The following is a 23,923-nucleotide window of genomic DNA, read 5'->3' on the forward strand; positions in this document are numbered from 1 at the left end:
GTGGTGTCCACAAAACAATTTCACCTAGAGGGACCCAGAAGATTGGCCTTTAGTGCCTTGGCACCTGCCTTGAGGAACATCCTCCCCTCCAAGGTGCAACTGTCCATCTTTGTTAATCTTCCAGAAGGCCCTCAAAACATGGTTCTATCAGCAGGCTTGGGGATTTCACAGTGGTCTAATAAGATGCCAGCATTGTTTTTAACACCTATCTTTCTCTGTCTTGCTTTTAATGATATTTATAGGTTTTTTTAAAAAACTAAACTTGTTTCAATATTTTGATTTTATGATTTTATTATGCCACCACCTAGTTACTTTTCTGTGAGATGGGTAGTAATCGAAATATGTCAAAGAAATATGGGGGAGTCAGTCACTCAACCACTTGTTTTATTGAAGAACTACTCCAAAAATTGCTTAAACAGGTAGTGGAAAAGAAACACCAATCCAGAAGAATAAAATCCATGTATTATAGAAGGCACAGCACTGGAAGCCCAGAGTTTGGGGTTGTTTCAAATATGGGAAACACAGTAGTAGGGTTTAAAAAAAGTTTCTAAAGAGGGTCTCTTTAATACTTTTAACTAAGCTGTCTTTGAACAGAGGAGGGAAACCAACTTTAGGGTTTCCATCTACCCACTGAATCCTCAGTGCACTATAGGGTCTTGCCCCTCGCGTTGGTATTGAAGTGACAGCTGCCAGGGATATTACGAACCGACCCTTTTGTGGCTTTTGGTGCTTCACGTGCCTTTTGGGGGGGGGGGGGGAAGAGTCCAAAAAAGCCACACCCTCGCGGAGTAACGCTTCACTCCCCCCCTTAAGTTCTGCGTGCTTGCTGTGTTCCTTGCTGGGGGATAAAGATAGAGACGCTGCCCCTTTAAATAGTTCAGGGTGTTCTCTCTCAGGCCACCATGACATATCTGGGCGTTGGAACGGGGGCCGAATAAACCGAGTAAGCAGGAGATCTGCGCTAGCAGTAAAGGGATTGCAAACAGCTGGGGCTCGTCCCATTCGCTGATATACACCGGAGTGGTTTGCGACGGCTTTGGCTAGGCGGGACTCGGTTCCTGGAGTTTAAACCACCGGGGACTCTTGCTTTAGGGAATACTGCTGCAAAGGAAGCGCGCGGTTTTTCAGCCTTGGTAAGTCCACGCAGGGCGAGGACGAGAGTTGTTATTATCTTCACTCAAATCTAGGGTAAAACTTTTCTAGAGGTTCATCTCTCGGGAGACTTAGGGAGTCGAAGTTTTTCGGGGACATCAGACGAGCCTGTTTTTTTTTTTTTAAATCGAGATCAGTTGCGCAAGGGTCGACCGTTTCGTTTATTTGGGATGCGTGGGGTGGAGGGGGGGGGTGGCAGCACAGAAACTCGCTGGACAGTTATCAATGGGTTAGTCCCGCCTTGTTTCCATACAGTACCAGCGCTGTTCGAAAGACTTCGAGAGAAAGAGAGAGAGAAAGAGGAAAAAAGCCTCTGCGCGTGGAAATAAGTCGCAGGCTGACAACTTTGTAGGAGAGCTTGCGAGGGAGGGGCGCCGTTCGCAGACCTCCCGGTTCGGGGCCAGGGGAAACCAAAAGGTGGGAGGGGAAGAGAGCGGTTTGAAAGCCTCGGGGGTGGTGGGAGGCATCACCCACGACGCGGGACCAAGGGCTATCACCTGTGGGGCGAGGGAAGTAATCTTAAGGTTTCCCTCTGGAGTACTGTGCCCCATTTGGCGCGCTCTCTCTGTGTGTAAAGCGAATGTGTGAAGTAGGTGCACTATAGGCAACCAACGCTGCTGGGAAACATTGTGTGATGTGTATTCTCTGCAATCCTTGGCGCTTGTGCGCTCCGAAATAACTCCCCACCAAGCTCAGAGAAGCGTCTTTGCGCATCCTTCCGAAGGCTTCTTAGGATTGCCGCCAGATTTCTCTCGGCAGCGAGGATAATGGAAAGCAGAAGGTGGGGGCCCTAACAGGAGCACTGCTCTCTTTAGCGGGGCGAGGGAGAATCGCTTTCAGGGAACCAGGTGGCAAAGGAAAAAGGGAGTGTGCCGGGACTGAAGTGAGGAATATCCGTCCAGGAAAGGTGGCACCTGCCCTGATGAGGCACGCGACCTATACCTGGCTCGCCTCTTTTTCACGCTCTCCCGAATTACGGGACTACGGGGCTCATAAAAGGGAAGTTTCTTGGAGTTGCAAGGGAAAAGACAAGTTTTGCGGAAAGGTCGTTCTCCGCTCGGTTGTAGCGCCGCAACCACCCGAGAGCCAGTAAAGAAGGGCCCGGCATCTCATCCCCTTCTCCTCGGGGAAAGTATTTATAGCTGGGGCACGGCCAGCCTGCCGGTTTGCCTGGCCGTCGGCGTGCTACACATACACAGCCCACTAGGCGCCCCGCCGTGATTGGGGCGTTGTTCCTCTAGAAGGGCAACACGTTTTTGAGTTCCCGCCCCTCGTCTTCGGCGAGAAAAACGCGGGCAGCCACTTTCTCGAACTCTCCTCTTTTGGGGCGTCCCCCCACCCCCCGGTGATAGGGAGTGAGCGGCAGGAAAAAAACCAACCCGGCAGAAATTAAAACGAATTGCAGCGGAGTAAGTAGGCCGCTCAATTTTCCTGGTGGGACGGGGAATTGTCACCCAAACTCAATTTGGGTGGGGGGTCTGTTCTAAATCGCCCCGAAGACCTCCGGCACTTTTATTGTACGAATATGCCAAATTCATGTCTCTACTATTATTCCTCCTTGCGTCTTAAGCGTACTAAATTGCGCATTCATTGGGAGGGACGTGGAGCAGGGGGGAGCGGGAGAGACCCTCTTTAGCTTGGCCGGACCTCGGCAGACAAGTTTGGTTCTGGTCCGGGATTTTTCAGACCTTAATATATAAAGCTTGAATTCCCGTTTGAAAACTAGCCGCTCTAAATCATGCCGGCCCTGATATAATTAGAAACGGGTTGAAATATTTTAGCACGTAAATCTCTCCAACTACCCACCCCCATTCCCCGCTGCCTGGAATTTAGTTCCTCCCTGCAGTCCATTGGTAGACTGAAATGGTTTGTGTATGTGTGTGTTTGTGGTGTGTGTTTGTGGTAGTGCTTTCCCCTTTTCCTAGTTTGTAATAAATATAGGGAGAGATCCCCCCCACCTAGATTAAGTTCATCAAGTTCTCAAGCCCCCCCCCCCATTTTCTTGCTGCATTTAACAACACCCCACTCTGCTGCTTTTTTAACCTTCAGGGTTTTATCTGTTTCCTCCCACCCTCATTCTTTCCTGTCCAATACTATATATGCTTGAAAAAACTCTTTCCCCCCTTTCCCTCATAATTGTCTGGTTTATTTTATTATCTGTAGCTGGGCTGTGAAGTTGAGAGGTTGGCGGTTTATTGGTTTGCAGATGCCCATGATTCAAAAGAGAATGGTGACTTTGTGGCATAACTGTTTCCATTCCCCGCCTCCTAAACTACCTCAGCCAGTCTCCGAGGTCTACTCCAAGCATGGCGCTGTTTCCCTACTTTTAGACCTTTGACAGGATTCAAGTTGCACCCTCAGAAAAGAGAATTTTGTGTGCTGGCCCTCTTCAAAGGAGAGCTCTCCTGAAGGCTGGAGGGAAACTTTGAGGAATGCTGTGGCATTTAGACTCAGTACACCAGGTGTCAGCATAACTTTTCCAAATCTGGAAGAAAGAAAAAAGGGAATGGGATTTGGAGAAGAAAAGCTATTCAACATGTGTATTTTATGGATTATTTGGTAGAGAACGTGGCATCCTTTTTCCTGCAGTTTCTGCAACTGCTACCCTGTGGTTGCAATGAAAGTCCCCAAACTCTCTCCCCTAAAATTTGAATGGTTTCATAACTGAAACTTTGTTTCTCCAAACAATCATATTCAGACACACAAAATTCTGTTTTATAACCTAAAAATCCTAGTTAAGAAGTTGGAAACTCTCTCACTTTCATGCATATTCTTAGCTTCATTCTGCATAAAACAAAAACACATTTGGTGAATTTCTTTAAGTGGCCATAAACCAAGCCTTAAAACATTGCTATGTTCTGTCTCAGAGGCACCCTCTGCTGTTCATTTCTTAAATTCAGGTTTGCCTAACCTCATCCATGAGTAAACATTTTCACCTCTGCTTAAAAGGTATTTTCCCCCTTTCCAGATCTACTGAACACTTTTGCCAAAATGCTCCTTTTGTTGTTGGGAATCATTGTGCTCCATATCTCGGTGCTTGTTCTTCTCTTCGTTTCTACAATTGTCAGTGTAAGTAAACTATCCTGCCTGTTTTTATTGCCTGCACCTAGTGCTCCATTGTGCAATTAATTCATTACTTCCTTATGAAATATATCAGCTACATCTATTGAAATAGTTTTAAATCTACCTGTTTATTCTTTTAAAATTTAATGTGAAATTATAATGCAAATACAACAGAATCATTCTCATCACTTTTGCTATACTTAGTATTTTATATGTATCAGAGAATATATTAGCCTTTGGGGAAACCTGTTAGCTATAGAAACCAAAATTTTAAGCATAAAGGCCTATTAAATGAGAGTCGGTCTCTGCACTGGGAATGGTTGAGGAAAAATTTCCTCTTACGGGGGAACCACAGAAAAATTTCCAGACTATTGAAAGTGGCTAAGAGCCAAATTTTTTTTAAAGGGATAGGAACTAGTGGCCTTCCAAATGTTACTGAATGACAATTTCCAGCAGTTCCAGTTTCCATGGCTGATGTGAAGTAAGATGGGGTAGTTGTTGAGCAACATCTGGAGAAACTGTAGATTCCCTAGTCCTGGTACTGGAGATTACAAATTCTCCCAAGATAGCTGATTGTATTAGCTGCCATGTGTTTCATTGGTGATCTGCTCCAAAGCCATTCTCAGTGCTCTGTCATTGGGAAAAGAAGGTTGAAGAGAATAAAATTTCCTCCCATCTAATTTGGCGAAGATTTTAAAAGAATGAGGGGGTGTTTTTTTTGCCTTTCTTTTGAAGGCTCTTTGTAACACAAAGGAATCAAAGCAACAAAGAAAGGTCTGTCTCCTCTCAGCCAATGTAAAGAGGGATATGCATTTCTACACTCACTGTTGGAAAGAAGCCTTTGCTGATACATGGATCTTCAGGGGGTCTTTTAATTGCTTTCATTCCTTAAGTGATCTTGACTGGCTTAACTTCTTTAACGTGGAAGATAACATGTAAGTTCTATCCCCTTCCAAACTGTTCATCTCTAATAAACCACTCATTATTTTTCAGGAATGGCTCACTGGGAACGGACACAGGGCAGACCTTTGGCTGAACTGCACCGTTCCTGTGTCTCCGTTTCGTTGCTCATCATCATCCACAAATGGTGAGATTTTTAATGGGCGTGGCTTTCTTTTAAAATATGTCTCATCTCTCTCTCTTTTTTTAGTCCAATATTCAATACCTTTGAAATAGTGTGACCTGCTAATGTTGGAAGCAGTTTAGGCAGGATTTCACGATGTATCCCCACTTCTCTCACTTCCAACCATATGCTGTTTGATTGTGTACCCTGTTTCCCCAACTTCTTGCCAGACTTTTAGACAACCCTGGCTCATTAATACTATCTAGATACTTAGCTCCATTTCTGAATGAATTTATAACTTGCATTGTCTCTTGTCATTTTGTACTAAATTGATTGTCAGATATCTATTAAGAAAATGGGTTTGTCCATCAAATAAAGCATTCTGTATGAAGTGAGTGGTTAATCTTGTAACAGTTGATTCTTAATACTTTATGTATAGAATATTGACTCTGTCTTGCTTCCTTAATCTAGCCACAAAATTGGATATTTCTTTAACCTTTGGAATATGCAACAATGAATAATACTGTAACACCTGTATATAAACCCTGCCTAAATATTACCTTCTGTTATGCTAAATCATGGTTTATGAACATATTTATAGGCAGAGATATTCCATAGGCAGTGGTGTTTTACACATAAACACATGTTAGGGTCACTAAGACTGCAATCCTATGCTTGCTTATTTAAAGGTAAATTTCACTGTAGAAATTGGGACTTTTGAATAAATGTGTAAGATGTACTGTAGACATGTGTAATAATGATAAAATTGGGTCTGCATTAAGGAAAATCATGAAATACATGGTTGGTCTTTGACTGTTTGACTAAATCTTTGTTAAAATCCCTGTAAATAGTTTGTTAATATCTGTTGCTGCAGATTATGGATTCCCGTCTTCTCTCATCAGCCTCAGTTGTTTTGGTTATAGGTCCTTGCTAGGCCATTTAGTTGCTTTTTATTTTGAAAATTCATCTTCTATGTAGCTAGGAAGTCCTTTGATTTTGTCTTGTTGTTTGGTTGATCCCATTTTGCTTTCCAATCAAGAGCATGGCTTATTTTCCATAAGACCCTGTCATTAGTTTTCTAAGGGTGTCTGAAAGAACATTGTGGGCCACTGAATTAAGTAGACCTATGGTTTTGGCCAACACACTCTTTGAGTATTGTAATTTGAACTGTGTGTGGGATAATCAATCAATCAATCAATCAGACTAGAGCTAAAGGGGACCTTTGATGTCTTCTAGTCCAACCTCCTCTTCAAGCAGAAGATCCTATTCTGGACACAAGTGACTGTCCAGTCTCTTCTTAAAAACCTCCAGTGATGAAGCACCTACAACTTCTGAAGGCAAGCTGTTCCACTGGTCAATTGTTCTCACTGTTAGGAAGTTTCTGCTTAATTCCAGGTTGCTTCTCTTTTTGATTCGTTTCCATCCATTGTTCCTTGTTCTTCCCTCCAGTGCTTGGAAAAATAAGTTGATCTTTCCTCTTTGTGGCAGACCCTCAAATTCTGGAATACTATTGTCATGCCTCTTCCGCCCAGTCCTTCTTTTCTCTAGACTAGCCAAACCCAAATCTTGCAACATTTTTTCATATATTTTGTCTCCAGGTCTGTAATCATCTTAGTTGCTCTTCTTTGCACTTTGTCCAAAGTCTCAACATCTTTTTTGTAATGTGGTAACCAAACCTGGATGCATTATTCCAGGTGTGATCTTACTAAGGCTTTATAAAGTGGTACTAATACTTCACATGATTTTGATTCTATGCGTCTATATAACCAAGGATTGTGTTAGCTTCTTTGGCTGCTGCCACATATTGCTGGCTCATATTTACCGATAAGTGATCATCTACCAGCACTCGAAGATCCCTCTCATAGTTATTGTTTTTGAACCAGGTTTTGTATAATCTGTACATTTGGTTTTTCCTGCCTAAGTGTAAAAGTGCCTTTAAATTAAATTAAATTAAAAAACACTAATTACATAAAATAAAAGCATTCTTACATTTTTTTTTCTGGAGACAGCATTTTTAACCTAGGGAATGAAGGGTTATTATGGTAACAGTTTTTCTCATGAAAAGAAATAACACTTACTCCAACCTGAATCCTTTTTAATTTGCTGTCTACAGATAATTCATTGGCTATAGTTGATTATTCTCCCAACAGCTATACACTCTGTCCAGTTTTTGTACAATATTTCTTGGCCACTATGCCACTCAGTTCTTGGATATTGTTGGCAAAAATGTTTCAGTACATCTCAGAATATTATTTCAGTTTCCTCTCAAGGTGCATCAGAATCTTTTTTTGCAAATTTAATGTGAGCCTGAGATACTTGGATCTCCAAATTGTTGCTTTGGGTAGATACTTTTTATTTTTAATTTTATTCAGAGTAGTTGCAGCCAAATTTACCACCACTGGGAGTTGGAGAAACACTTATCTCTTTTGATGTTTTTTTTCCTAATTGTAAAAACTGTCTTCTCAATTACACAACCCCAAGAGGGGAGGAAATAAATATTTCTAAGTCTTCCCCCATAGGATAAATAGACTTTTTGATGATAAAGAGGAAAGGGATCTTTTCCCTCCCCCCCCCTTCCAATTACAATCACTAAGTGTAGATTGACATTTCTTGCAACTGTTTTTTTTAATCATCCCTCTGGGACAATATTCAGGGAGGTGAATTATAAGTAGTTTGATCTATGCTAGTTTGTTCTCAGTTCAAAAGAAATACTGAATTGCAACAATATACTGGAATGAAACCATAATGTTTCTTTCCTTTGAAGATGCAGGAACTTTTCTTTACATACATTTTAAAACACTGAGCCTGTGAAAATATTTGGAAATGAACTAATTATTTTGAATGTATCCTGTGCTTATTATTTTTGGGGTTCCTGAAACTCCAAGTCATGCAAGCAGGAATAATAGAGACTGCTACAACTTTGGTTACTTTTAGTACATTTTAATGGGAGCTGGGGACATCAGATAAGTGCTTCCCTAGCCAATCAGAGCAATTGTGAGGGATCATGTGACTTTAGGTCTAAATTGTGGAAGTTGAAAAGTATTGGGATTTCTATCTGAAGTCACTAGCCTAGAATCCCTTTAACATGATACTAGACATCAAAAAATACAAAAGCTTAATATTGCATATTAAAAACAGCTGGACTATGAAAGAGATATAAAATTGCAGACAAAATGGTGGTGGTCCATTTTTTACTTCTATTTTGGTTTCCCCTAGTCTTTGCCCTCTTACTGAACTGGGCTAGAATTATGAGAAAAATCCAAGAAAGGAGTTCAAAAAACATTTGTAGCTTGGACATGGATCCCCCACATGTAGGAGAATTCAAACAATCTCTTAGTATAAAATGTTTTGGAATTGTGATAATTCTCAGGAGATAACTATGGATCATCCTGTAGCCAAGTAATGCTCACATTTAATAGCCTCCCCAGCTTGTTGTATTGGACTTCAGTTCAATAGTGCTCCTGCAGTATGGACATTGATCTTGTTGGCTGCTTATTCCGAGAAGAGGTGAATCTGATGCATCACTAGGATGCAGCAATGGAGGAAGCTGCTGTGTAAGACAATAATTTCATATTTAACAATGATACAGTGGGGCAAAATTCAAGTTTGTATAGTCTATTTTTGTTTGTTTTTATACCACACTACTATATCCTGCTGCAATTATATACAAATTCATTGATTCACAGTACAAAAGATATTACAGTAACAATGAAAATGTTATAAAATAAAACCAGCAATCAAAATAGACAAACATAAAGCATCTGGCATCAGCCCTCAAATTCCCCCCAGAAAAGCTCAATTTGAGAAGTTTCTGGAAGGTGACCAGAATTGGTTCTTTGTGTTAAAAGCTGCTGAAACAACATTTTTTAATGTCCCCATTAACTGAGTCCCATTGTCCAGGGCAACATCTCTTTCTAAATCCTTGATTCCATAGTAGTGAATGTCAGCATGAGCCTACTGAATTGGTGGATTACTTTGCTCAGTCTATTTTTTTTAATTGCAGGCCCACACAGGTATAATGAATAGCTGATAGGCTGTCTAATGTTTTCGACTCAGTGGTTCAGAATATGCAGGCCTACAAACACGGCATCTATTTCCAACTCATTCAGACAGCCTGATTTAATAAGTTGCAGACAGCTGGCAAGTGTGTGTTTCTACATATTCCAAATTATTTATTCCATAATCAATCAAGAGCCAAGGTGGCACAGTGGTTAGTGTGCAGTACTTCAGGCTACTTCAGCTGACTGCTAGCTGCAGTTCAGCAGTTCAAATCTCACTGGCTTAAGGTTGACTCAGCCTTCCATCCTTCCGAGGTGGGTAAAATAAGGACCCAGATTGTTGGGGGCAATATGCTGACTCTGTAAACCACTTAGGGCTGTAAAAGCACTATTGAAGCAGTATAAAAGTACTGTTGCTATTTTGTCTGGTAAGGTTGGGATATTCAGTAATGTTCCCAGTTCAGTTGCTGTATTCACTGAAAGCAGCAGTGATCAGTGCTCCTCTCTGGAGTGAATGGAAAGGATGCTCTGTTACCTCCTAATAGTACGAGATCAGTATGCAAGTACCTGGACACATCTGTGTAACAATGTAGTAGTTTTATATGCTAAAACTGAAAGTTTCTAATCAGCATTTGGTAACATTCATTTTTGTGCAGCTTAAATGTATGCAGGACCTTGGATTTTGAAGTCATTGGTGTAGTGGGCAACTTTTAATTTCAAATAAAACCTATTTACAATATATAAAATGAGCCCTACAACCTATTTGTATTTAATGAGCCCTCCAAATTGTGGGGAAGAGTAATATTGTTTGCACAGCTGAGGAAGATGAAGGAATGTTTTGCTCTTAGTAACAGAAGCCTACACAAGGGAGAATTCAACATTTTGAAAATATGCAGTTCATGTCCCAAAGGACAACCACCAGGAAATATTTGCATTTTTATTTTGGATACATACTGTTTATTGTTTACTTCTGGGGATAGAATGGATTGAGACAAAGAGGGAACCATACACAACACCATGTTCTTACAACCCCTTCTTTTGGTTCAATTCCTGAGTCTCCTCCCAGTACACTCGCTGCCAAACCTTTTATACCAAGAATGGGAAACTTGTGTGTTTCCATTAGCTGCTGAACTAAATTCTTAAACATCTTTCCCTGTTCGTTTGGGGCTGCTGGTAGATGTAGCTGAGAAACATATTTTCTACATCTAGGCAACTGCATTCCAAGGCAGTCCATCCAGACCTTGTTTGTTATAGGCATTGTTATTCTGAATGCAAGTTGTGTCCTATGTTCCTAGCTGATAGCAGGTAATATCCCCAGATATTCCTAACTGAAGATGTCTATTTGAATCTGTAAAGAAAAAAATTATGCATTGCAAATAGATGCCATGATTAATCCTTCAGATGTCCTCAATTACAGAAGTTTGCTTCTGGTTTTTGAAGAGAAGCTGTCCAATGGCTATAGCCATGTATGTAGTTCAGTTTTGAAACTTAGAAATTTGTTTGGATTCTTTTCTAGACCTGGTTGCTTAGATTTTTGCTGAAAAACTAGGGATTGTATCTTTGTCTTATCTACTTTTCAAATAAAATGCTAATTTTAAATTTCATTTGCTGCTATGTGAGACAAATCAAACATTTTCAAGCCATTGTGTTTACAATGGTAGAAGTACTTTTTTTTTATTTTTTAAAAAATGACCCTTATTTGTAAATTCACACAGTTGAATTGGGTGCTGGTATGTTGTTCAATAGCTCCATAAATATTAATACCATCAGAATAATGTCACTGTGAGGTACAGTAAATGTATCACTATACTTTCCCCAACTACGTCTTACTTTAATTGGCAAGGTTTGCTTGAGAGCTTAGTAGAATGATGTGGGTGCATGCATGCATGCATGTGCCTTTAGTCACTATTAACTGCTTGGATTAGGCTCTACAGTTTTCTTGGCAAGATTTTTCAGAAGTGGTTTGTCGTGTTGCCTCCTCAGGGATGAGAGAAAACAACTAGCCCCAAATCTCCAAGGCTTTGAGCCTAAGGCAGGACTGGAGCTCATGGTCTTCCATGTTGTACGTTTTTAGTCTCTAGTGTAGTGTCTTAATCACTACAGCACTAGAGCAACCTAGCTCTAGAGTTATTAAAAGCTTTGTGGATCCATGCCTCTTTGAATTACTAACCACATAGCAGAGTATATGAATAATACCTGCTTTACATTTACCTAGCATAATTCACCAATTTTCCCTCTCAAATAATGCTATTTTCTTTTTTCTTTTTTTTTGTACAAATGGGGTATTTGATTGTGGCCATCCTTCTTAGAAATGATGGCTCTTAAAGATGGTGAAATAATTTAAGGTAACAGTATTTAAATTTAAGGGTATATAAAGTGAAATAAAATCCCCAGAGAAAATTTGTCAGAGCAGTATATGTAATATAAACTCTAAATCTATTAAGATATTCATATTATACTGTATGCTCAGTGTTTAAAGAAAAGTCTCAATCAAGTTGAGTTCTTTCAAGATATCCAGTTACAGCTCTCATATTCTCTTAGAATCTGCTAGATGTTGCCATCTGCTGAAATATTTTGTTCAGTAACAGTGGCAAAGATTATTTCCCGAATAAACAGACACTACAGTAGTATTTATGTATGTATGTTTGTTTATTTTTTGGAGCCCATTTTTACATTGACAAAAAAAACATAACTTTTGTATTCAGACTTTTTCTTTTTACAATGTCATCTAGCAGTATCATCTTGTCTGGAACATGTCTATTTGATTTTGGTACATTTTTACTACTGAAATTCATTCTTCAGTTTAAGTGGTCAGTTATTTGCCACCTAAGAGTTGCCTGAGCTGCGAGATGGCTGGCAAATAAATAAATTTATTATAATTATCAGTTCAAATGTTGCACTCATCATAGTTTCAGCTTGCCTTGCCAGGCATTCTTCATTAAGACTTATCTCAGGAATTTAGGACGGTGTCCCACTTGTATATCAAAGGATTACTGGTTAGCTTCTCTGTTGAAGCAGCAGCATTGAAAGTAGTGGCATAAAGTCAAAGGATGCCTGGAATAATGAGCTCATGGTCAAGGCCAGATACCATTTTTCAGATGACGTATCTTATTTATTTATTTAAAATATTTAATTGCCTGCCCATCTTTAACAACTCTGAGAAATACACGACAACTATAAAACTACTTTAGTATCTATAAAATAATAAAATGGTAAAATGATCACACCAAAACCCTGTGCTTCAATCAACCCCTTAGGATATCTCACAGCATGCTCCAATTATGCTCATCCCATTCGTCCTGTCCCCTCCTGCCCTGTCCCGCCCAGCCCAGCTTAGCTTTTTGGTAAATGGCCAGGTCTTTATGGCCTTTCAAAAGGCTAAAACTGGGGGACTTCTGAAGAGCTGAGGTTTCACAGTGGTTAGAGTCCAGTACTGCAGGCTACTTCAACTGACAGCTAGCTGCAGTTCAGCAGTTCAAATCTCACTAGGCTTAAGGTTGACTCAGCCTTCCATCCTTCCGAGGGGGGTAAAATGAGGACCCAGATTGTTGGGGGCAATATGCTGACTCTGTAAATCGCTTAGAGGGGGCTATAAAGCACTATGAAGCAGTATATGTCTAAGTGCTATTGCTATCTTGGGGAGGAGATGTTTCACAGGGTCGGAGCAACCAAGGAAAAGGCATGCTTCCAAAGTCCCACTAAGTGGCAGGATTTCAGGGAAGAGCTCTGGAGCCTATTTTATCTGATCCAGTGGGACAAGCAGAAATGCAGTCTTGCAAATAACCATGTAGGGTCATCCTGTGCTGTGTAGGGATTTAAGGGTGATAACCAGCACCTTGAATTGCATCCAAGAGGAAACTGGGAGCCAGTACATGTTGCACAATAGAGGTATAACATGAATGAACTTATGAACACCAGCACACTTATGTGTGCTGTTGCATTCAGAACCAGCTGGAACTTCCGAGTGGTCTTCAAAGGCAGCTCCATGTAAAGCGCATTGCAGTCCAAAGGGGAAGTAATTAAGGCATGAGTGACCATGAGCAAGGCTTCCTGGTCTAGACAAGGGTGCATTTGGTACACCAGATGAATCTCTGCAAGCCCTCTCCTCCACCTTCGGCTAACAAGAACTTCCACCTGTTCATCAAGCAGAAGCCATGAATCAAGGAGTACTCCCAAACTGGGTACTAACTCAGTCCAAAATAATGTAACCCCATCCAGAACCAAAGCTAAAAACTCATCAGACTTGGGGTGGAACCTAGATCAGCTTCATCTGCCCTGGCAAGCATAGATAACCACATTCTATGCCATTGGATGACCATACCCAGCGGTCTCATGAAGGGTTAAAGAGGAGTGTGGGACACAAGTTATTATGCAACCCACGTTGCAGGAGACTAGAGTTCAATCCCTTCTTGCCTACCAACATCAACTAGAGAAAGGAGAATCACCACAAAATGGTGCTTCCCACTCTCAACTTCTGGAACTGGTCCCGGAGGATACAAAGGATGATGATATAGAAACTGCTGAAAGAATTAGGAGAGTTGCAGTACCCCATCCCGAACCCTCCAAAGATCATCAGCCAGCATGATCAATTCTCTTTTAGTGCTCTACTCCAGCCTGAAAAGGGTGTAGATAATCCACTTCATTCAGGGCACTTTGAAGCTACAAGCCTAAAAAGGAAGATTGGAGAGTGGATAAAAGTTGTCTAATACAACTTGATCCAAGGATGGCCAATATTGAAATGATATCTGTCCTTCTGTTCCCCTCCTCTTTCCTCACCATTGCATCCTTGATATACAACAGGGCTTGTTTTTGATCTGAAAGTTCTGATCTTTGAAAATGTAAAGTCTTATTTCTGAAAGATCTTGAAGTTGCCAATTTTCTTATTGCTTCTGTGCATATAGTAGAAGCCACCATGAGATGGTTTGGCTTTTCCTAGTACATAAATCATCGGAGTGGCAAATATTTATGATGATGCATATTTCTTTGTTTACTTGTTTGTAAATCAAATGTATAGGCTGTCCGACTTGCAGTGACTCTAGTCAGCATATAATTTAAAAGGATCTTGATTTGTATTGTTCTTTACATATTGGTCTATATTCACATCATTTGTTCTTGTCTTAGTCTGTTCTCTGCAGTGCCCTACTAATGACCAGTCATTCATTTCTTTTTTTCATATTCATAAGAAGCCTCTGCTTTCTACCCAGTACTGATAGTGCTGGTGAAGTATAAATCTGCAAGAAAAAAGCCAAGCTGAAAGGAAGGTCTATTAGAGAATGGTGAAGGCCACCATTCAACATTATCAGTGAACAACTGTAAGGAACTAAGTAGTCATCCATTGTTCAAGTCTTCTGTAATGCTTTTAATCCCCCAACCTCATTCTGGATAAAGAGCATGATATACAAATATATCAAAGCTTCTAAATAAAAATGGTGCTAATGTGTCAAGTTAGTACAGTATATTGTATTAATTGCAATAATACAAAATTAAAATTCATAGTGACAGAATAAGTGATATAATATAATCACTAAAAACATAACCAAGAAAACGGTTGTTGAACACCCTCAATGCTCCAGCGCCTGACCTCTGGAGGGAGAATTTCCCATAGAACAGGTGTCATGACAGAAAAGGCATATTTTCTAAGGCCTCGCCAACCAGCATTCTTTAGCTGACAGGACCCAAAGTACATCCATCCTGCCTGATCAGTTGAGTAGAAACAACTGGGGAGAGACAGTCCCTCAAGTAGACCATTCCCAAGCCATGAAAAGTTTTAAAGGTGACCTCCAACACTTTGAATTGCACCTGGAAGCACACTGGAACCCAATGCAGCTAGTAGTGATATTAGATACTTGTAGCTGCCTAGAATCAAGGTGGGTATGCTTAACTTTGATCCAGCAAGAATAGATTTGGTTTATTGCCATGTCATCCTTGCACCTAGCAATCGTGGTTTATATTTTGCACCATAGCCATGAAATTGCCTTCATCTTATCTGCTGGACATGAATGAAACAGACTTAATTTTTCCTTAGCTGTATCAGCATTAACTAGTGTTTTCTCTCTTATTCCATCACTGTCCAAGGGCATTCTCCGGTGTGTATCAAATCTTTAGTCTTTGCCACATTGGAAGGGTTCTAAAAAAGTTCCATAGGTTGTTTTCAACAGATAAATATAATTGCATAATTACAATACACTTAAGTGGCAGGTTTTTTTTTTTAAAAAATAAGTTTTTTAAATGTCATTACAGTTTTTAGCGATTTCTCTGGATCTACTTAACCTCCATGCATTCTTTCGACAGAAGTGGCTTTGTGGGATTGGTTTTTTTCTCCTTTAAGAGCTAGAAGGGCTTTTTAATTATTGTCACCTGCTTTTATTCTGATGCTTACTATTTGCTTCTCTTTTACCATTGTTTCCTTTGAAAATATTATCTACCCTAAAGCCAGTCTCAAAATATTTTAAATAAAGCCACCCCAAACGAAAACCGATCAGAATTTCCCCTCATTTTAAGAGGTACATGTCACAATAAGTTTCAGTTTACTTAAAATTCTGCAGGCCAGGAACACAAATAAAATGATAAAATTGCCAGGCTTATAAAATATTTTGATTATTGTCATTGATTAGTTGCTTATATGTTTTGTATTGCTCCTTCTTAAAAGTGTACAACAAATAAGTACAATATTATCATCTTTAAAAAGGACTATTGCAACTACAACACTCCAGTGAGCGATTTTGCAGTTTCTTCAGGAACAGTTAGAGAAACATTTGAGGAAGATGTCGAAATGCCAAACTTCTCCTTCAGATCCCTTTCATCTTGGAATATTTGTCATTTCTTGGAAGGTAGCATTTCTAAATCTAACGCCCCCACAAAGTGGACCCTGTTGTTTCAAATCATGAAGACAGAGGAGGACGGGAGCTTACAGACCAAGATGTTAGGAAGCACCTAATTTGGAATGGCTGTTAACAGAAAATTGATTCAGCGGGTGGACCATGTAGCTGTATGGCGGCAGTTTCTCTCCTACTGAACTTTGCAAGCTAAGATTATTTGCATTCATAGGCATACCCAGTTGACAAGGAAAAACATCAAACTGCATTCTTTGCCATTCCCCGCCCCCTCTTGTGGAAAAAAAAGCAACAGCTTTATACTTTACAGCAAGTAATTTCTTCAACATGGGTGACAATTTAGAGCCTGGTACTCCATGGTGATAAATGGAACAAGAAGGTAGCACTTCTGTTTCATTGCATAAGTGTTGAGAAAGAATCCTGTTTTTGTTTCTTTGTCACTGATAAAAACTAAAACAACAAAGAAGCAAAAGCCCTTAGGCTGAAAATCTGGATCTAAACAAGAAACTTCCATATTTATGTTGTTCAGCATCCAATCCCATTCGCCTCTGTGGCACTAGTCTACTTTGCACGAGTAGAGACTGGCAAGGCATGCTAGTTTATTGAGAATATAATATTGTTTTAAGTTTGGCACCTGTTTCATTTATTTCATTTAGACATTCAATACAGGAAAGGAATTTCCCCTTTCGATTCAGGAAACTGTTTCACCACCTTGAGTCGCAATACCTATAAGCAAGTGCTTTCTGTAATTGACCCATTTCTCACACAGCTGGTGGGTATTTCGGCTTATTTCTTCATACCAAACTGTTTCAACTCTTCACATTTTCAAGCTTTCTACATGAAGTGCTTGGTTCAAGTTCCAGTGGGGTTTAATTCAGCCCTGACATAACCTTTCCAAAGTACTGGATTTCCCCACCTATTAATCTGTTTGGGGGCAAAGATACTAAAAAAAAGTCAGAAATTCAGCAGGGAGGTGGGAGGTGGAATCAGAGGTGGGTTTCTACTGGTTCGCACCGGGTCAGGTGAACCAGTAGTGGTAATTTGGCCTGGGTCACAGAACCAGCAGCAACCAGCAAAGTGAACTGGTACTAGCACAGGTAGGAATCCACCCCTGGGTGGACTGTAGGTTGCACATGTTGGTTTGTCTGACCTTTTATCTGATGATTTTGGATCAGTGTATAAGACATTCAGAAGGCCAGATTATGTGTTTTTAGAAGCTGAAGAAGATGGTATAAATATCATGTATGAACTGATCTGTTTTCTCCGTCTCCTCCCTTCCCTCTTAATATAGAAAGCAAGTAATGAACCCATGAATTAGGCTTAACTCCTAGTGACTTATGTAAACTTGCATGTCTTTTTGGCAGCAGCATAAATGTGGTTTGCCCATTGCCTCCTTTCAGGATGTTTTTTTTTCTACTTCCCACTCTAGTCTACAGCCCTGAAATTCTCATTCAAATCATAACCAAACCTAGCCTTGCTTTGCTTGGGAGTCCAGACAAGGTCAGCCTCCTGCCATCGCCTGACATATCTCTAATTATTTCTCCAAATTAATTATTTTCAGTTTTCTGTAATTTTCTTTCTCATATTTTGATAATTTTTCTATTTTACTTTAATTGTGCACATTAGAAGTGGAAAAGAGACATTAAAATGCCCCCCCCAAAACAAATTCAGAGAAATCTTTGTATTGATTGATCAAAATGAAGATTGAGATTTATGATTGATAGATTGATAAGTGTGTATGCTGTAAAAAGTCACATGCTTTAGGCAATCACAAGGGGAAAAAACTGTAGATCATTTCTATGGTGCCTTCAGAGAAGTAAGAGGTGTGATACACACGTGGAAAAGACAGTGAACAATATTGTCCTGGAATTTTAAAAGTGATGTTTTACAAGTTAAAAAAAATAATTACAGGTAAGTTCAGTGAAAAGCAAACAGTCTGTTTTCCAATGCCAGTCATCATACCATGCAAACAAGAGGTTGTCCTGCTTTATACATTCTCCATAATATAATAATAATTATATTATGGAGAATGTATAAATTCATAAATGGGGGGATGACTGCAGTCTTAAATACACATTTCAATTTACAGTTAAGAAAAAGTCCTAGTCAAACTGTGCCATCTCAACTCATTCTGAACAATTTAGCAAAATTATTTTCATCTGGAAACAAGTAACTAGATCAAAAGGCTGCGAAAATTGCCATTAATGTGCATATTTAATTATTTCAATTGCATTTTGTTTGATCTTATAAGTGTGTCTTTTGATATAATTCTTTTATGCAGATATTCTGTCTTCTCCCATTCCAGATTAGTAGAAAAGTTTCCTTTACATTGTCACATCAGAGTGATTTTTAATTTTTAACTCTGATTTTCAGGGTTCTAAGGCTGGAGAGCACCTTCTAACCATTTTTTAAAGGAATGGGTACTGGCAAAAATAATATTGAAGTCAATAGAGTTTGCATTCATAAAATACAAAATGAATAGATCAGAGTGGGTCAAAATTAGGTGTGTATTAATCTGTGATATGCAATGCTGATTATTGATTCCCAGTAGTATAAAAATGCTGTACAAACCAGACATCTTTTTCTAAGTTTCTGAGTAGTTCTGGTATATCTTCAGTGTTGACTTTAGTTTCAAAACCTCTGATCTTAGTTCTTTTATTGCATGGGCAGATGGCACAATAATAGGCAATAATTTGGCAATGCTTATGAGCTACTCTGACTTTCTCTTTCTCAAATAAGCCTCTTGGATCTAAACAAAATGAGGATCCATAAGCCTAACACATGCTCAGTGTTGAATTAGGTGACTAATTCATTTCAAGTGTATGTTTCAATGATGTTACACTAGTTGTTCAACAAACTTGGTGTAATTTCCTTATATGATCCTACATTAAACTGAGTCTTATGTCTAGTTTGACCAATGATCATTTCCATGCCAGCTAGAGTTTTGGGAGGTTTCAGCAGTTTCCCATCTTTATTGTATAGTTATTAAGAAATAAAATTATAACCACCTGCATTCTAATTCTATGCATTAATATACATGTTCCCCTCCATTCTTGTCATTTTTGCGTGGGGAGGGGGAACAAATCTGTTAGAATTAGCAACTTGCAAATTAGCATTCTCCAAATATGGACTTTAGCCTCTGTAATCCATAGCCAATTGTTTAGAAGATACACTAGTTGGTAATTATGAGAATTCAGGACATCTGGAAATTACCAGATACAGAAAATGATTTCTTTGTGTATTAATTCAGTGACATTTTAACAACTCTTTAATGGCTAAGAGTTACATTCTTAGGAGCTCATTTGTTGAAGGGCCTGAAGTAACACGTACAGCATGTACCTTCATTTACCCACAACAGCAATGAGTTATTTTAGAAAAGAAGATATTAAAACTCTTTCAAGTGTTTGGCATCCAGTGGAATGCCTCTCTCAATGCATTCCATTCAGTTTCTCCTTTAAAATAGGTGCAATTCTTGTATTTATGTAGTACAATATCAATAACTTTTCTGCTTAGTTTGTCTCCTGTGGGATTCACTTGCAGTCCTAGGGTGGGACAGGTTACATAAGTGTGCAGGCGACTAAAAGCTGTTGGTTGCAGGTGTAGCCTATAAAATCTTCCCACCCGTACTGTTGCATTAGTTGCACATATCCCTTTCTTTCTGGCTATGTAGGATCATATCATGGAAAAATAATTCCCACACAATGAAATGTATGGTTTTTCATAGCTTTCTCCTGGTGTTGCATTTCAGAACTTTTTCATCTTCTCAAGGAATCTTCCTGATCTCTCTTTCACAGAGACCTTCATACCACATCAGCCTCTAATCAAGGACTACCCATAAAACAAATATTTTATTTTCCTCCAAAGAGATAACCATTATGATACTTGAGATCCTATTGCTCAAGAAGAGAAACTGGACATGGGACAGGAAAAACACTACTTCCAAATTCCTTATATGACAGCTGCTTAGAGCATTCTTCATCTTCATAGTTTGCTCTTTAGTCACATTTGGAATTTGCTTTCATTGGTTTCAACATAAACTCTAATAGGGCAAGATACTCTGGTGGATATCCCACTGAAGTATCTTGAGTCATGAGATATATTGTATGTGTGGGAATTGAGATTTAATCTGGACAACAGAAACACAGCTGATCTTTACTTGTGAAAAAAACGTAGGAGATTGAGCTGAAATTCTTAAGCAATATCATCTCTCTAATTTTGATCATCACAATCCTCTGTGTCTGTTTGATCAACTTTCTGGAAAATTAGTTTTAACTAATTACTACAGTTTAGTCTGTCGAACATGATAGGATAGGAATGTTGGTGAGTTTTGGAAATAAGGGGAAGATTATCATTAACAAAAGATTTATTCTTATTCAACACATCAACAATATGGATGTCTCTCTGCTTTTCATTTTAATATTTCTAGATGTCAAATGAGAATATAGAATGCCATGTAAAAAATGCTTATTTTTAGCCTGTAAACAAAGCTTTGATTAAAGAGGGCAGTTTTTCATCTGGAAAAGGGCTGCCCAATCTTCACCAGAAGATTGGGCAGCCCTTTAAAAAGGAAGTTGTGGAGATAACTGGACGTACAAAGATTTTTTACAAATAATTAAAGATAGCCAGTTTTAGATAACAAGAATTCTATTTAGGTATAACCATGGTTAGAATATGTTAGCCATTTGTAGCCACAATAATTAATGAACTAGGTGCCAATGTATTAATGCCAGTAAAATAAGTCTAGCTCATTGTGTCAGATATTATACAATGCTATGCTGTAGGGATAATAAATACTTTTTATTTAATTTCTATAGCCACCCATCTTAACTGGTGAGTGAAATATATCATAAAAATGAACAATAAAACAATTAGAACTATTTAGAATGAATATATATTGATTGCTGAGTAGAACTATTGCCATATGTGTTGATATAGCCAAATAAACAGGACCCTTAAAATACTTGATCTGGCCCCAAAACCAGGTCTTCATGGACTTACGAAAAGCTACCAGGATCAGAGTCATTCTTATTTTTGAAAAAATAAGTTTCAAAGGAGTTCAGAAGAGAAGGCTCATCTCCTAGTCCCTGCAGCTGACATCTCTGAATTGATGGGATTTATAATTTGCCCAATCTGATGGACCAAATTGGACAGGTAGAAAATTGGACAGTTTCTCAGGTAATCTGGTCCCAAGCCATCAGAAGTTTTAACCAGCACCCTGAATTGCAGCCAGGAACACGCTGGCAACCAATGCAGCTCACACAGTAGTGGTTTTACATGTGTCAAATTTACTACCCAGTACAGTTGCATTTTGCACTAATTGAAACTTGCAAAAATTTTCAGGGCAGCCCAATGTAGATTGTGTTGCAGTAATCCAGATAAAGGGGTAGGGAGGCCTGAATAATTGTGAGCAAAGTGTCCTACTAGGGGTGAAATGCTACTAGTTCAGGCCGGTTCGCTCGAACTGGTAGTAAAAAATACTAAAAAAAGTTCCAATGATCGTACATCTCACAGCCAAAAACAAGAGGGTGCTGAGAAAGAAAGAAGGAAAGAGAGAGAGGGAGGGAGAAAGAAAGAGAAAGAAAAAGGGAGGGAGGGAAAAAGAAAAGGAAAGACTACAAACCTGGCACTAGAAGCAGCTTCAGAGGACAATCCAGGGCTGGAAGGTCATCTAGTCCACCCCTGCTCCAGCAGGACATTGTTAAAGTGAGTTTCTGTCTTTTTTGATCTCCCAGTTACATGACTAGACCCCACCAAGCCACGCTCATCAAGCCACGCCCACAGAACCAGTAGTAAAAAAAAAAAAAGATCTCACCACTGCTCCCAGTGCAACTGATGCACAACCTGGAGGTATGAAAAGGCCCTCCTAGCCATGGCTGCCACCTTCTCTTCTAGCAGAAGCCAGAGGTGTGTTCCTACCAGTTCGCACTTATTCGGTAGAACCAATTCGTCAAATCTACCGAACCGGTTAGAAGAGGTTCCACCAGTGGACCCAGAAAGCAGGCCACACCTACAGAAGAGGTTCCAAAATTTTTTTGAAACCCACCACTGGCAGAAGCCATGAGTCTAGGAGGACCCCTGAATTGTGCACCTTGTCCATCTGAGACAGTGCCATCCCATTCAGGATCAGAGGTAGAAGAACCTTGTCATCAGAATGCCTAAAGACCCAAAGCCATTGTATCCTATCCAGGCCCCTGGATAGGACATCCACAGCATCGTTCAAGCTCATGGTGGAGCTGTAAAGCTGGATGTTGACATATTTATAATATTTCACCCCAAACCATCGGATTACCAAGTTTCCATGATTGATGGTATCAAAGGGTGATGACAGATCAAGAAGAGCAAGGATGGATGAAGTACTTCCATCCAACTCTGACCAGAGGTCATCCAAGAGACATACATACATACACACACGCACACACATTATATATATATATATATATATATATATATATATATATATATATATATATATATATATATATATATATATATATATATATATATATATATATATATATATATATATATATATATAATGGCTAGCTGATGAGAGCTAAATAGCTTGAAATAGATCTATACTAGTCTTCCTTTATTTATTTATCAGCACAAATAAAATACAAATATAACAAAGGCAACAGTAAAAATATTGGGTTTCTGTCGTGATGGACTCTTGTGACGAGCCGATTGACAGATGATGGAAGCAGTTAGCTTCCTCCCATAATTGGGGCTTACCAGGGGTTGTGACACTATACATACATACATACATACATACATATACACATACATACATACATACACACATACATACAGTTTATTGAACAGTTTATATTATAGTTTATTGTGAATGACTGTATGAAAAATGCATTATACATGACTGGATCAAAGTAGGTCCTAGAGGCATAATGTTTTCTTCTAGAACAATAATGGTGAACGTTTTGGGGCCCGCATGTCAAAAATTTGAAAATACCTAACTTGACTCTGCTGATATACCACACACATAGCTTTTTGCAATGGCAATCCTAGAAGAATGTAGTTCATGCAATTTATGAAAAACTCTTATGTAGAGTTACAAGACACATAAAAACGTGGTTCTCAAAGCAACAACAGGTAGATTTCCTATGAATTGGATAGAATTGAGGTATCAAGGTATATGAAAAGTGCTAAGGTGGAATAAATGCTTACAAAGACTGATCAAGCCTTGCCAGAATGTATAGTGATATAGTGGATGTTGTCACATTGCAGTGTTCTGTGTGGGCATTTCACCACATTTCTGGAACTCCAGGCTAATCTGGACACCTAGATTTTAAGTTTGGATTTTAAATTACTTTTAGTTTAGAAAGTAAACTCTTGCACTTGTGAAAGCTGATTTCTACATCTGAGTTTCTGGATAAAAAAGAGCTGGTAGTTGCATCTGTAACAAACCTGAATGGTTTCAAAATGATGACTTGTTATTTCTTTGCATGCATTAAGTTTATCCTTTTTTCATCATGACACAAGTACAATGCATGATATTTAGCAATAGCAATAGCAATAGCAGTTAGACTTATATACCGCTTCATAGAGTTTTCAGCCCTCTCTAAGCGGTTTACAGAGTCAGCTTACTGCCCCCACAATCTGGGTCCTCATTTTACCCACCTCGGAAGGATGGAAGGCTGAGTCAACCCTGAGCCGGTGAGATTTGAACAGCTGAACTGCTGAACTGCAGATAACAGTCAGCTGAAGTGGCCTGCTGAAGTGGCCTGCAGTACTGCACTCTACCCACTGCGCCATCTCGGTGGTGCAGTGGATTGACTAAATGATACAGCATTATATAA

At 39.3% G+C, this 23,923-nt stretch overlaps 1 protein-coding gene across 3 annotated transcripts in view; it reads left to right on the forward strand.

The window, feature by feature from the left end:
* The first annotated feature begins 911 nt into the window (after positions 1-911).
* Positions 912-23,923, forward strand: part of PMP22 (peripheral myelin protein 22) — a 31,148-nt gene continuing 8,136 nt past the window's right edge. Inside the window, exons 1-3 of one of the 3 annotated variants that reach the window (XM_014070193.2) lie at positions 912-1,133; positions 4,121-4,221; positions 5,209-5,302. In XM_014070193.2, the coding sequence (XP_013925668.1) occupies positions 4,144-4,221; positions 5,209-5,302 (172 nt within the window). In that variant the 5' untranslated portion in view covers positions 912-1,133; positions 4,121-4,143. Of the gene's footprint in view, positions 1,134-2,420; positions 2,562-2,726; positions 3,025-4,120; positions 4,222-5,208; positions 5,303-23,923 lie in introns of those variants that run through there. The other 2 variants (XM_014070194.2, XM_087709812.1) reach the window with 2 other exon arrangements.

Source organism: Thamnophis sirtalis, unplaced genomic scaffold, assembly GCF_051295495.1.
Source record: "Thamnophis sirtalis isolate CommonGarterSnake01/CBP01778 unplaced genomic scaffold, rThaSir2_p1.2 scaffold_3, whole genome shotgun sequence".
NCBI classification, from domain to species: domain Eukaryota; kingdom Metazoa; phylum Chordata; class Lepidosauria; order Squamata; family Natricidae; genus Thamnophis; species Thamnophis sirtalis.